The sequence below is a fragment of the Neomonachus schauinslandi genome, chromosome 11 (assembly GCF_002201575.2).
Source record: "Neomonachus schauinslandi chromosome 11, ASM220157v2, whole genome shotgun sequence".
Taxonomy (NCBI): Eukaryota; Metazoa; Chordata; class Mammalia; order Carnivora; family Phocidae; genus Neomonachus; species Neomonachus schauinslandi.
In genome coordinates this window covers 2,260,466-2,272,444 of record NC_058413.1, presented here as the reverse complement: position 1 = coordinate 2,272,444, position 11,979 = coordinate 2,260,466, and the positions used below count along the sequence as shown (strand labels likewise).

Below are 11,979 nucleotides of genomic sequence, written 5' to 3'. Positions count from 1 at the left end.
CACTGTCAGGGTGGGCTTGGGCCCCCCGGTTGGGCCCTTTGCTACCTCAGGAAAGAGTCTGCTCTCCCCCAGGAGTGCACCATTTCTCAAGAGTTTGTGGGGCTGTACCTCCCAGATCCAGAAGGTTCCAGGAGGGAAAATGCCTGCATAAAGGCCACTTTTCTGGTGGAACCTCCACTCCTTGCTAGGAGGGGAGCGCCCCCCCACCCCGACACCTGTTGCACAAGCCCTGTGCACGGTACCTGGCAGGGCTGGGTGGCTGTACAGGTACCAGGAGAAGGCAAGCACACAGCTGCTCCTCCCGCGGCCCAGCCGCCGGTGCCCAGCTCGCCGGGTGCCTGTCTGGGGGGCCTGGTTCTCCCTGGGAGTGGCCACGAGAAGGAGCAAGAAGTGCCGCACAAGGTTTAGGAATAGCCCTGCTTCCAGCGTGCCGCAGCCAACTAGAACCAGAATGTTCCCAGTTCTTGAAGTACCTGTGGGTGAGCCCCCCGTGGGCCTGGCCCCCCCACCCGACAATCCTGTGGGTGCCGGGCCTGCCGTGTTCCTGCTGACACAGATTGAGAACCCCATCCCCGGAGGGCAGTCTGCAGAGATGACGGTGCGCGTTGGGAGCACCTCTCGAGGATGGGCCCCCGGACCTACAGGGCAGCTTTTCGTCGCTCTGGACCCAGACTGGTCAGGGCTCCCCAAGTTCTCCACGTGTCCTGTTTCCCTGGAGCGTCCGGAATGAAGCTGTTAAACTGTGCAATACAAGTAACTACAGGATGAGCAGTGATTGCACAAAATGATGGGCTTGGGTACTTTGCAGGAGGTTTGCAGGGACGGTTTCAACTCTGGGAGGCCCCATCCTGCTGGCCCAGGGGTCACTCCGAACATGATCTTTCCTCTCCCGCTGGCTCCTCACCCTCAGTGGGCGACGGCCCCATGTTCACTGTGAAGCAACAGCAGCGCTCAGCCTGGAGGCTGCTGGGCCTCGCTGAAGAAACGCGGGGCACGTGAGAAGAGCCCCCTCTGATGGGCACAGCGCCGGGTGATGGGAGCCAAGGAGACGGGCGGGGGGCAAACTCCGTTAGAGCCCTCTCTGGCCGGCAGCTGCTAGGGCTTCACCAGAAGTCGGTGCGCATCACCTGGGCCGGGAGTCCACACCGTGCGTGTGAGCGGAGCACGTGGCCAGTAAGTGTGTTGCAGCGGTTTGGGATGACAGGGTAGGGGGAGCCCGTGCCTTCCCTCGGAGACCGGCCGAGTCAGTGCCCACCTGCCCATGGCGGACGTGGGGCAGCCAGGGACGGGTGTCCGTGCGCCTGTGGGGCGTGCCCCTGAGAGAGCAGTGCTTGGGAGCGGGTCACGGCCAGCCCCGTGTGGGTACGCACTTAGGCGTTTCCATACACAGCGCTACCTTTGGAGGCTGAGCTAAATGGGAAGCTGGAGAGAGCAGCTGGGCACTTGGGGTCAGTGGGAGGGAGAATTGGGCGTTCTGCCTGTCGGCGGTGACATGCGTGGTGGAGTCAGCCCAAGGCGTGTTTTCTCGTCTGACCAGCACAGACGGACGGCGGGAGGGGTGTCTGGCTTGTGGCCGTCTCTGGAGGCCCTGGGTTTTATTTCCTGCAGGATTCTAAGAAGAGTGTGAGCAGGCCCCCCCACCCCAACACACACCCCACCGCCCCCCCGGGTGCGCTCTGTCACAGGGCTGGGTCCCTGTGGCCTCCGGGGCCTCAGCCTGGTGCTTGGTGGTTGCATAGCAAGACTCCAGCTCAAAGCCCTGAGAAGCTGTGCCCACCGTCCCCTGTAGCACTGCCTCCTGGCCTGTCTGCGAAGGTGTCTTCTGACCTCAGCCCTGGGCAGTCACAGGACAAGGAAGGCGGCCCTCCACTGGCCGAGGGGCCCGGCACCCATGCTCCGTCTGGGCCTCTGCTGGCACCTGAGGTTCGTTCAGGCCTTGCTGCGTTCACCGGAAGGACACAGAGCCGCCAGGAGGCAGCAGGGAAGGGGCCACTTGCAGCAGCTCTGGCTGGTTGCTGGCTCTGCATGGGCTACGCCTCTGTCCCCACTGACCCCCTGAATTGCCTGGAGCCAGGCCTACTGGCCCCCCTTTCCTTTGGGTCCCCCTTTTGGGCTGGGCCCTCACGATACTTCTTTCAGAGGGTTCCGGTGAGCGTCCAGGGCCACCTCCTATCCCCCATGGCCTCTGCGGCCCGCACCCTCCCTTCCTCCTTGGACTGACCGTCCTACACGACTCCTCGCTCAGATTTGGGCGGAATCAGGTGGCTGCCTCTGGTGCACCTGCCTGTGCACCCTGACTTCTGGGGGTGGCTCGGCCCTGTCCCGGCCGAGTGCACGCCCACCGTGGAATGGTCCCAGCCTTGACGCGGTGAAGCCAGACACTTAGGACCCTCAGAGGGGACTGCTGGGGGCAGCGGCTGCGGGGGGACCAGGGCAGCCCCGGGAGATAGGAGCTCTCGGAACTGCTTTACTTGGGAGTGTCTGGTTGTATGTGTGTAAACTGTCTCCATGAAGCTGCGTTTGCAGAAGTGCCCCCAAATTGGGGTCAGTCCACCTAAAATTCTGGTTTTCCGCCAGGTAAGTTGGGAATTGTAGTCACCCAGGGCCAGGTCCACAGCTGTGGCAGGCGGCTCAGTGTGTCCACGTTCCCCCTCGTCCGCAGCACCTGCCCCACCGTGGCGACCAGTCTGCTCTCGTGGGGCCAGGGCCAAGCAGAGCCCAGACCCACGGGCCAGTGGTCCCACTTCCCGTAGGTACCAGGCCGAGTCAGCCCGGTGCCTTGTGCTCCCAGAGGGCACCTGGGCCTGGGTGGGCTGCGCCAGGCGTTGCCCCAGCAGGGAGACCAGGCCAGGCTGGGGGGTGAAGCCCAGACCTCAGCCAGCCTGTCCTGGTGATAGTGCTGGCCTCTGGCCCGCCCTCTGCTCAAACGGGTCTTCCCCGGCTCCTTCGCCCCGAGTGCCCGTGGGTGACAACACGAGGTGGGCTGTGGAGGAGGCCCGGGGCCGGCCGTGGGAGACGGGCCCTCTGGCCTTCAGCTGCACACCCTGAGAGGGGCTCCGCCGGAGAGCGCTGCCCCCGCGGGGGCCACCCTCGGCTCCCTGCCGGCCGGCCCAGCCTTCAGCCGCACCTGAACTTCGGTCGCTGCCTTCACGTTCTCGCAAGCAGAAGGACTTCCCCTCTTCTTCCCTTTAGAGGCACAGCCACGTCCGGGGGTGGGGGGGCCTGAGGGACCCCAGACCCAGTCAGTGGGCCTCCCACCCACCAGGAGATGCTGACAGGCAGGAGCCCCCAGTGGCGGGACCCCTCCTCAACTGACCCTGGCTGAGCTTTCGGTTCTATTGACTTTGGTGTGATCGTCCAGGCGCCTTGTCTGCCTGGGACCCTCCTCACAGCCTGGCAGGCTCTGATCCCGGCCGCCAGGAGGGTGAGGCCCAGACACCTCCTTGAGGCCGAGTCACCTTGGTGCACCTGGGCGGAGCCCCTCTCCGCCCCCACGATGTCCCTATGGTGCCATTCGCGGGGCCAGCCTGGCCCAGCTGACTCAGCTCAGTGAGGGTGGCGGCCGGATGTTACTTTCCCTGACAGCCTAGCAGGCCTGCCTCGCCCGGCCGGGCTTCTACAGGCCCTGGAGACATGGGGTGGACCCCCCCTCTGCCGACATCCTCCATGGGCTCCTCCTTTCCCCCTGGGCCAGGGGTTTCCAGAAGCCTGGGAATATCAATCAAGTCTGAAGCTCCCTGAGTCTCGGTTTCTGCTTCTGAACACGGGAAGAACCCTCCTTCCCAAAGCCTTCATCCAGGCAGGGCCGCCCACGCGGGTCCTCCCCATTGCCTGCCAGCGTGGGGACAGCCTGGGGTGGACTGTGCACTGTGGGGACAGGGAGGGCCCTGGGTCCCAAGCTGCCCCCATTTCTGGTGGGGGCTGGAAGATCCCAGCAAAGCTGTCGTCCCAGAGGGAGAGCCGAGCAGAGGAGGGCCAGCCCTGGGAGGACAGGGAGGAGCCGAAACAGGTCCGGAAGGTGCAGGGCTGGGGTTCACCATCAGGCTTCTGGCCTCCAGACCTGGGAGGGGATAGATGTGTGTTGTTCCAAGCCATCCAGTGTGGGGTCCTCTGTCAGGGCAGCCCCAGGACACTCACAGAGGTAGCTGCCGGCGTCCAGGCTAGATGCTCAGAGGGGCGGGTGGCAGAAGAGGGGGCAATGGATGGGGCCTGGAGGAGGAAGCGGTAGAGGGGGTGCTGTCAGAGTGGGGGGGCCACTGAAGGGCACTGTTTTGAGCGTGAAACACTTGGGGTGGTCTGTGGGGGCCGCTCATGAGTGTGGGGCCAGGTGATGGCGGGGGCCACTTCTAGAGAGCCCTGAGACTGCAGGGCCCACAGGCTGCTGGTGCAGTGGAAGCGGCGAGGGGTCCCCACCCAGAAGAGGGGCACCTCTGTCTCCCGCGGTTCCTCGACCACTCAGCCTCCAAGTCCACCTGTGCTGGGCAGCATTTCTGTCTGATTTCCAGACTTTTGTCCTCGCCTGGGGAAGGCCCGGTGGTGTGGAGAACTATACATTGTTGCAAACCCAGCTCAAAAATCACCGGTGGTCTCCGGGAAGCCTTGACCTCACCAGCCAAAGCCAGCTCATGCCCCCACTCTGCTGGGCCGCCTCTGGAGACCAGACGGTGTGCCAGGCCGACGGGGCCGGCAGCAGACCTCTGGGGGGGGCTGGCGGCCGTGTTAAGAGCCCGGGGAGGAACAAACGGGTTCTGAAGACCAGAAGTGCAAACCCGGGTACCCTTGGCCCCTGCTTCCGTGGGCGCGTGGCCCCTCCTCCCTCTCTTGGAAGGACACTGGCCGCATTCAGGGCCCACCCGGGGATACCCCGGGATGACCTCTCAAGGTCCTTGATGGCATCTTTTGTCACATTAGGTAATACTGACTTTTACCACACGAAGTCACATTCACAGTTTCCACGGAGATAGCACCCCAGGTTTTGGCCACCGGATTGGAGGAAAGTTGGATAAATGCAGGGCGCCCAGCACGTTCGGGTGGGAGTGCGAGCTGGCCGGCGGGCGGTCTGGTCAGCGGTCACGTTCCACACAGCAACTCCGCGTCTCGCAGTCTGTCCCGGTGACCTCGTGCACGCGAGCGCGGATTCTGGAAATGTTCGAGCAGCATCGCTTATCGCTTCTGAGAATCACAAATCAGGGCGCAGCCTGAGCACCACGAGGGTGGGCAGATCGGGGGGGGGGGACTGCCCGGGACGCAGGTGGAACAGAACAGTACATGCGCCGTGTCTCATTTCTCGGAAACACACCAGCTCCTACTGGACATGTGCATGTTCACGTGTAAATACATTTCTTAAATTGTGGCAAAAGACACATCAGTGTGCCGTCTTCACCGTCTCTAAGCCCACAGCTCAGGGGCACTGCGCACATTCACACTTGTGCAGCCGTGCCCACCGCCCACATGCAGATGTTTTTCATCCTCCCAAACTGAAACTCCCAGTGAGACACCGACCCCCATCCCTCCCCCGGTGCCCACCATCCACTCTCTGTCCCCCTGAGTCACCGACCCCCATCCCTCCCCTAGCTCCGGTGCCCACCGTCCACTCTCTGTCCCCGAGTCACCGACCCCCATCTCTCCCCTGGCCCCAGTGCCCACCGTCCACTCTCTGTCCCCCTGAGACACTGGCCCCCACCCCTCCCCCAGTGCCCACCGTCCACTCTCTGTCCCCCTGAGTCACCGACCCCCGCCCCTCCCCCGGCGCCCACCGTCCACTCTGTTCCCTGTGAATCTGGAGACTCTAAGGACCTCACGTGGGGGGAATCCTACAGTACTTGTCCCTCTGTGTCTGGCCTGTCTCACTCAGCATCACGTCCCCCAGGTCCATCCACGCTCTGGCAGGTGTCAGCGTGTCCCTCCGTGTTCAGGCTGAGTGACGGTCCGGTGTGTGGATGGATCACGTCTTGTGTATCCGTTCATTTGTCACCGGACACAGTTTGCTTCCCATTTGGGGACCAGTCTGTCTGCCTGGGGGCAGGAGCAGGTGTTCCCTCAGGCAGGCTCCGCATGAATCCCAATTGGGACCCTTGAATAAATAATAGTAAACGGTCCACCTTGGGGGGGCGGGGTGGGCAGGAGCCAGATGTCCCATCTGTCCTGTGATGATGCAGCCCAGGGGGCCGCAGGACTGACCACCATCCAGAGGGTGGAGGCCACAGCTTGTCCACCTCTGCCCGCCCTCCCTCCTTCCCTGTATTTCGGGCATTCCTTCTTTCATTCAAGCTTCCAGAGAGGTCCTGTGTCCCCATGAACCAGGCCCTGGGCAGTCTCCTCCTCCCCTCTCCCAACCTGGCCCTGGCCCCCCACCCCGGGCCCCTCCCTGATTTTCTGGTTTTACTGACCAGCAAGCAGAACCTCCAGTAACTTCCGTTGCTCTGAGCAGAGTCCCGTCTCTTGGACGGTGAGGTTGATGCTTTTTAGGCCCACGTTTCCCAAAAGCTTTCCTGAGCACCTGGGCAGGGCCCTGGGGGCCGCAAAGACGGAGACACTCACTGCATTCCAGGAACTGCTAGTGACCTCTGAGCAAGGTACTGGGGGATGAATAGGAGCTTGCCCGGGGCCCAGGAGGAGAAAGGTGTTCGGGTAGCGTCCGTGCTTCTCACTGGGTCCTCAGTGTCTCGTGAGGCAGGCCCTACCTGTCCGACTCCAGCCGAGGGCTCAGAGAACCAGAGAGAGGGACAGACACAGCTCTGCGGGGCCCAAGCCAGGCGGACAGTGAAAGCCTGGACGACACCAGCCTCCTGCCCTTCGGCCTCTCACTTTTCCCAGGCTCCCACTGGGAGGAGAGAGATCAAGGGCAGGCCTGAGTCACGGGCGGTGGCCAATGGGCTGTGTCAGACTCAGGTCAGGTGGCATCAGGCCGCCTCCCAGGTGCACGGACCTCTCCCGCCCTCCTGAGGTTAACACCTGAGCCACCTCTGGGACCCTGAGGCCCAGCAGTTACGCAGTTGGTGGGAGCAGACCTCACGGCATGCGCTGAGAATCCGAGGGGACTTCCTGGAGGAGGCCAGGGGAGAGGGTCTCCCAGGCAGGGGAAGCAGGGAGCCCCACCCCGGGGCTGTTCCTGAGCACCACCTCCCACAGGAAGAAGGTGGTATCGAGCCCGGGGCACCGGCCCGCCCTGACGCACGGCTTCCTCACAGGCCGCCGTTCCCAGGCTGGTTGGGCAAGAGCCTCCGGGGCCCGGCCTCCCACTGCTGCATGGATGACCTCACGAGGGGCGCTTTGGAGAGGTGCCCTCGTTCTGTCTGGGCCATCCGACGTCCTCACCCAGCTGGACGGGACAGCGAGTGTCCCTGGCCGGATGTTTGGGGCCCAGTCTGTCTGCCTGGTGGCAGGAGGGGGGGGTTCCCCCAGGCAGGCTGTGCGTGGATCCCGGATGCGACCCTAGGATAAATATTAGTAAACTTGGCTCTGACCTACCGTGCCTGACGCCACCCATGTGAGGCAAAGCCCCGCACGGCCCCTCCCTGTTCCTTTGGGTGGGGCTCCTTCCTGCCCCCAGGCCTTGGGGCGCAGTAGAGTGGCTTCTAATCCCGCCGGCTGGCAGTGGGACCTCAGCTGAGTCCCTAACTTCTCTGAGACCTCCACTCCGTTCCCTGTAAATCCAAGAAAGCGACCCCAGCAGTCCCCACCTTGCTGGGGGACCAACAGGGGCAAAGAGGGCGAACGAGGCCCAGCACCTGCAGGTGCGGGGCCCCTGTCTCTCCAGCCAGCGGCTGGCCATCCAGCACCCACCTGGCCAAGAACCCTGGTGGGCCGCAGCTCCCCACGGGGTGCAGGCCGAATCCACACCGCGGTCCCCACTGCCCGGCGGGAAGCTGTCTGCCTGGTGGGTCTTCTGGGCTCCTGGCTATCAAATGGCTCAGGGAGGGGGTTCCCCCAAAAGGTCCTCCCTTGGGGTTGCAAGGTCAGTGTCTGCTTCCTCATCATCCCTCCCAACTCCCTGCCCCAGGGGGTTCCCCAGATGGGCCTGCTCGGGGGCGGGTGCAGGGCCCTCTCCTTGGTCCAGGCTCATGCCACTGAGCAGGGAGCAGGAGTGGGCCGGCAGGTTCCCCGGGGCCTCTGCTGGATGGGGGTCTCAGGCTGCAGGGCGGGGAAGCTGCCTGGGTGGGCCCAGCTCCCGACCCCCAACCCTCCAGGATCCCCACTCAGGCTGCCCTGCCCCGGGTCTCCCTCCCAGGGAGGGGGCCAGGGCTCTCCACCCCTTATGACCTGTCCTCCCAGTTCCCTCTGACACCCACCTGTCAGAGCACCCCCCAGGTCACTGACCCACCAACGCTGCCCAGAGAGGCCTGGCCAGTGGGAGGCAAGGAGAGGCGGCCTCACATCACCTCACTGGGCCTCCGCTGGTTTTGGAGCCCCTCCCACATCCTCTTCCTCCCACTCAGTCTGTTCCTGTAGCACCTCAAGCCTATCTCTGCTTCCCCCCCCACTCCGTCCCTTCCAGGTCCCCTCTTCCCTAAGGCCTCACTTCTCCATCTGTGAAATGGGGCCAAGAAGAGCACCCCTCAGGGATGGGCCTCGCTGGGCAGCTCCATGGGCACCACTCCCTCCCCTTGGAGGCCTTCAAGCTGTCCTCTTGGCCCCATGGCCCTCAGCTCCCCCTTCCTGAGGGCAGGCAGGGCTCCTCTCCTCGGGGCCCTAGCCCAAGCCCCTTGTCCGAGCTGGTGACCCTGAAGGGCCGGGGCTCTGGACTACCCTGAGAGGTTAGGGACTTCCCAAGGCGGCGCAGCAGGGGCGGCTGGGGCAGGGTCAGTTCAGCTCCAGGGCCGGCTTCACGGACCTGCCCCGACTCGGTGCTGCGCTTGGTCCTGCGCTCTGCCCTCACCAGCGGGAGAACTTTTTGAACCAGGGACCTGCCTTTCCCTTTTCACCTGCCCTGCAAGCTTGTCCCTAACCGCCAGGGGACTCAGGCCCTTCCTGTTCTGTTTGCAGTCCTTTCCCAGGGTCACAGCTAGGTGGGGGTGTTGGAAAGTGGGTGTCCTGGAGAGGCCCTGGCGGCCAGAGACCCCTTCTGCGACTCCACCCCCACCCCCACCCCCACCCCTGGGAACCCGGGAGGAGCCAGCCATCACTCCTGCTCCTATAAACCCTTTAAAGGAAGAGAGTAAGTAAAAAGCCTGTCCGCCCGGCTGGAAGGCATGACTCAGCTGCCCCCTCCGCCCTCTCCAGGCTGACCCTCCAGCCCCAGCAAGGAGCTTTCCACACCCACAGGGCCTTCCCCACTGGGCTGTGCAGGAGGTGGGGGTCGCCCCCTGCCAGCCGCCAAGAGGGCGCAGGAAGGACAGGCCCTCAGGAAGGGAGGAAGCTCCCTCACATTTATTGAGCGCCAAGGGGTGCTGTTCTAGCACTTTCCATATGTTCTCTAATCTAACAAAAGTGTTACTGTCCCCATTTCACAGAATAGAAAGCAAGCTCGCAGCACCTGCTCTCAGTGTCGGCCTGGGCCCGGAGGGGGTGGGGGGGAAGAAGGAAGGTCCTGCCACGGGCGGCCCGCGGGGGTGAAGGTGGGAGAGCAGGCCGACTGGGCAGGGCCATCGGAGGGTCTCGACGGGAAGGGTCCTCAAGGCGTGGGATCGGCCGCGAGCCCTGGAGCGCCAGGACTAGCTGCTGGGGCGCCTGGACGGTGGGGGTCCCGGCCGCGCCGACTCCCGGCCCTGGGCCGACCCCGTCCCCCTGCGCTTTCCGGAGCTTCCCGGCCGTGAGTCACCGCGGGCAGGGCCGGCCGCAGCGCATTCCTCCGCGGGGCCGGCGTCCGGGGCGGGGTGGGGACCGCGAGTCACCCCACGGGAGGTACAGGAGCGGAGCGGGAGACCTCCGGCGGCCGCGGGCGGGCGGGGGCGTGGCCTCGGGAAAGGGGGCGGGGAGGAGGGCGTGGTCTCGAGGGGGCGCGGCGGGGGCGGGACCGAGCGCAGGCGGGGCCGCATAAAGGCAGCGCCGGGGCCGCCTGGGCGCATCGCCCGCGCCGCCGCCGCCCGAGCGCGCTACCTGCGACATGAAGACGCCCGGCGAGGTGTTGCGCGAGGGCGAGCTGGAGAAGCGCAGCGACAGCCTGTTCCAGCTGTGGAAGAAGAAGCGCGGCGTGCTCACCCCTGACCGCCTGCGCCTGTTCCCCGCCGGCCCCGGCGCGCGCCCCAAGGAGCTGCGCTTCCACTCCATCCTCAAGGTGGACTGCGTGGAGCGCACCGGCAAGTACGTCTACTTCACCATCGTCACCACCGACCGCAAGGAGATCGACTTCCGCTGCGCGGGCGAGAGCTGCTGGAACGCGGCCATCACGCTGGCGCTCATCGACTTCCAGAACCGCCGCGCCCTGCAGGACTTCCGCAGCCGCCAGGAGCGCGCCGCGCCCGCCGCGCCCCCGGAGCCCTGGCCGCCCCGCGCGCCCTGAGCGACGCCGCGGTGAGTGCCGGCCGTCGGGGGGGGTGCTCTGCCCCGTCGCGGGGACACCGTCGAGAAGGGGACCGGGTGCCGCGCGACCGCGGCGTGTCTGGGCGCGCGGCCGGAGCCGTCGGGCTGGCTCCGGCCGCGTCGGGGCCCTGGGGGACCGACCCACCGCGGGCCCGACCCGGACCCGCTCGGTCCCGGGCTGAGGCCCCGCTCCCTAACCGCCTCCTCCTCCCCCACAGGAGCCGCGCACTGGACGAGTCGGGCCCGACGCGGGGCCGCGCCGGCCGGAACCCCGGGGACTGCGGGGGAAACCTGGGCGGGCCGCCCACCCGCTGACCACAGCGAGGACAAAGGCCGGGAGCCGTGTCCCTGACCCACACAGAAGGATCTTCCCATGCGGAGCCACAGAGCCTCGGCCTGCTGAGCGGGCGCCTTAAATTATCAGACTATCTATGTATTTATTTTGATGGTTGTCATGGAACCGTCTGTCTTAATATTTCGTTTTTGCATCAATGTGTTCATTCCAAATAAACTACTTGCTCTGTTCCCTTTTCTACCAGCCCAGGCGTGGTGCGGTGAGCTTCCTGCGGGGAGGGTTGGCGGCCCTTTCAGTGGGTGTAGGGGTGGGCGTGGGGAGAGCCGCCACCCTGGCGTCTGAAGGGCAAGGGGAAAGCACTCTGAATGAGCACGGTGTCATCTGCTGGGCCCTGTTCACACCCTCCTTGCCAAGCAGCCTCTCCCGAGGCTGGGAAGTGCCCCGAGGTTTGGCCCCGGCTGACTTCTGCTCCTGGGTGTGCCTCGGAAGGACGGAAGGACGGAAGGACGGGGCCAGTGCTTGCTCAGGGAGGTCGCTCACCAACTGCCTCATTGAGGTCAGTGCCCCTCCTCCGCCGAGCTGCTCCTGCCCGGGGGCGACCCCAGCGGCCCCCACCACCCACACGCCACCTGTCCAGCAGCCCTCGGGCCGGAAGCCCTCAGCCCTCTGGGTGCCTGCCGCACTGTGCTCCCCTTGACCCCACCCCACCCCATGGCGGGGCCGCGGCATCTTCAGGCGATCCGCACCCGCAGTGTGGGGCCGGTAGGGCCACGGTGCTTCTGGGCGGGTGAGGGGAGGCCCAGCCGTTCCCGATGGCCGGCAGCTTCCGCCCTCCCTGCCCGGCCGCCTATGGGCTGGGCTGAGACACTGTGTCCAGGGCTGCCCCGTGGGGAGGACTCGGGAGGTGTGTTCCTCCAGCTGGAAGGTCCACTGGTGATGAGCAAGCCAGAGGACAGAAGAATAGGACATTGTTCTCGGCCTGTTGAGGGAAACTTCATTTCGGGGACCTTTCTGGCAGAAAGGATGCCACATGTGGGAGGCAGTGGCGTGGGGAGTGAAGGACCAAAATTGGGCCCTGATGTCCGTCACTCACACTGGACGAGGGGAGCCCTATGGGCCTCCTCGCTGGGTCCCAGGGCTGACTGGGGAGGGGCTGCCCCTTTGCTGGGAAGCCAGAGGAAACCATTCCTTGCGGGGCACCTGGGTGGCTCAGTCCCTTCAGC

The 11,979-nt window shown here is 65.2% G+C and overlaps 1 protein-coding gene across 1 annotated transcript; it reads left to right on the top strand.

Moving 5' to 3' along the window:
* The first annotated feature begins 9,991 nt into the window (after positions 1–9,991).
* PHLDA2 (pleckstrin homology like domain family A member 2) lies at positions 9,992–11,000 on the top strand. Its single transcript, XM_021685165.1, has 2 exons — positions 9,992–10,452; positions 10,680–11,000. The coding sequence occupies exon 1, from the start codon at positions 10,046–10,048 to the stop codon at positions 10,439–10,441; it is 396 nt and encodes a 131-aa protein (XP_021540840.1). The 5' UTR covers positions 9,992–10,045; the 3' UTR covers positions 10,442–10,452; positions 10,680–11,000.
* Positions 11,001–11,979: the final 979 nt, after the last annotated feature.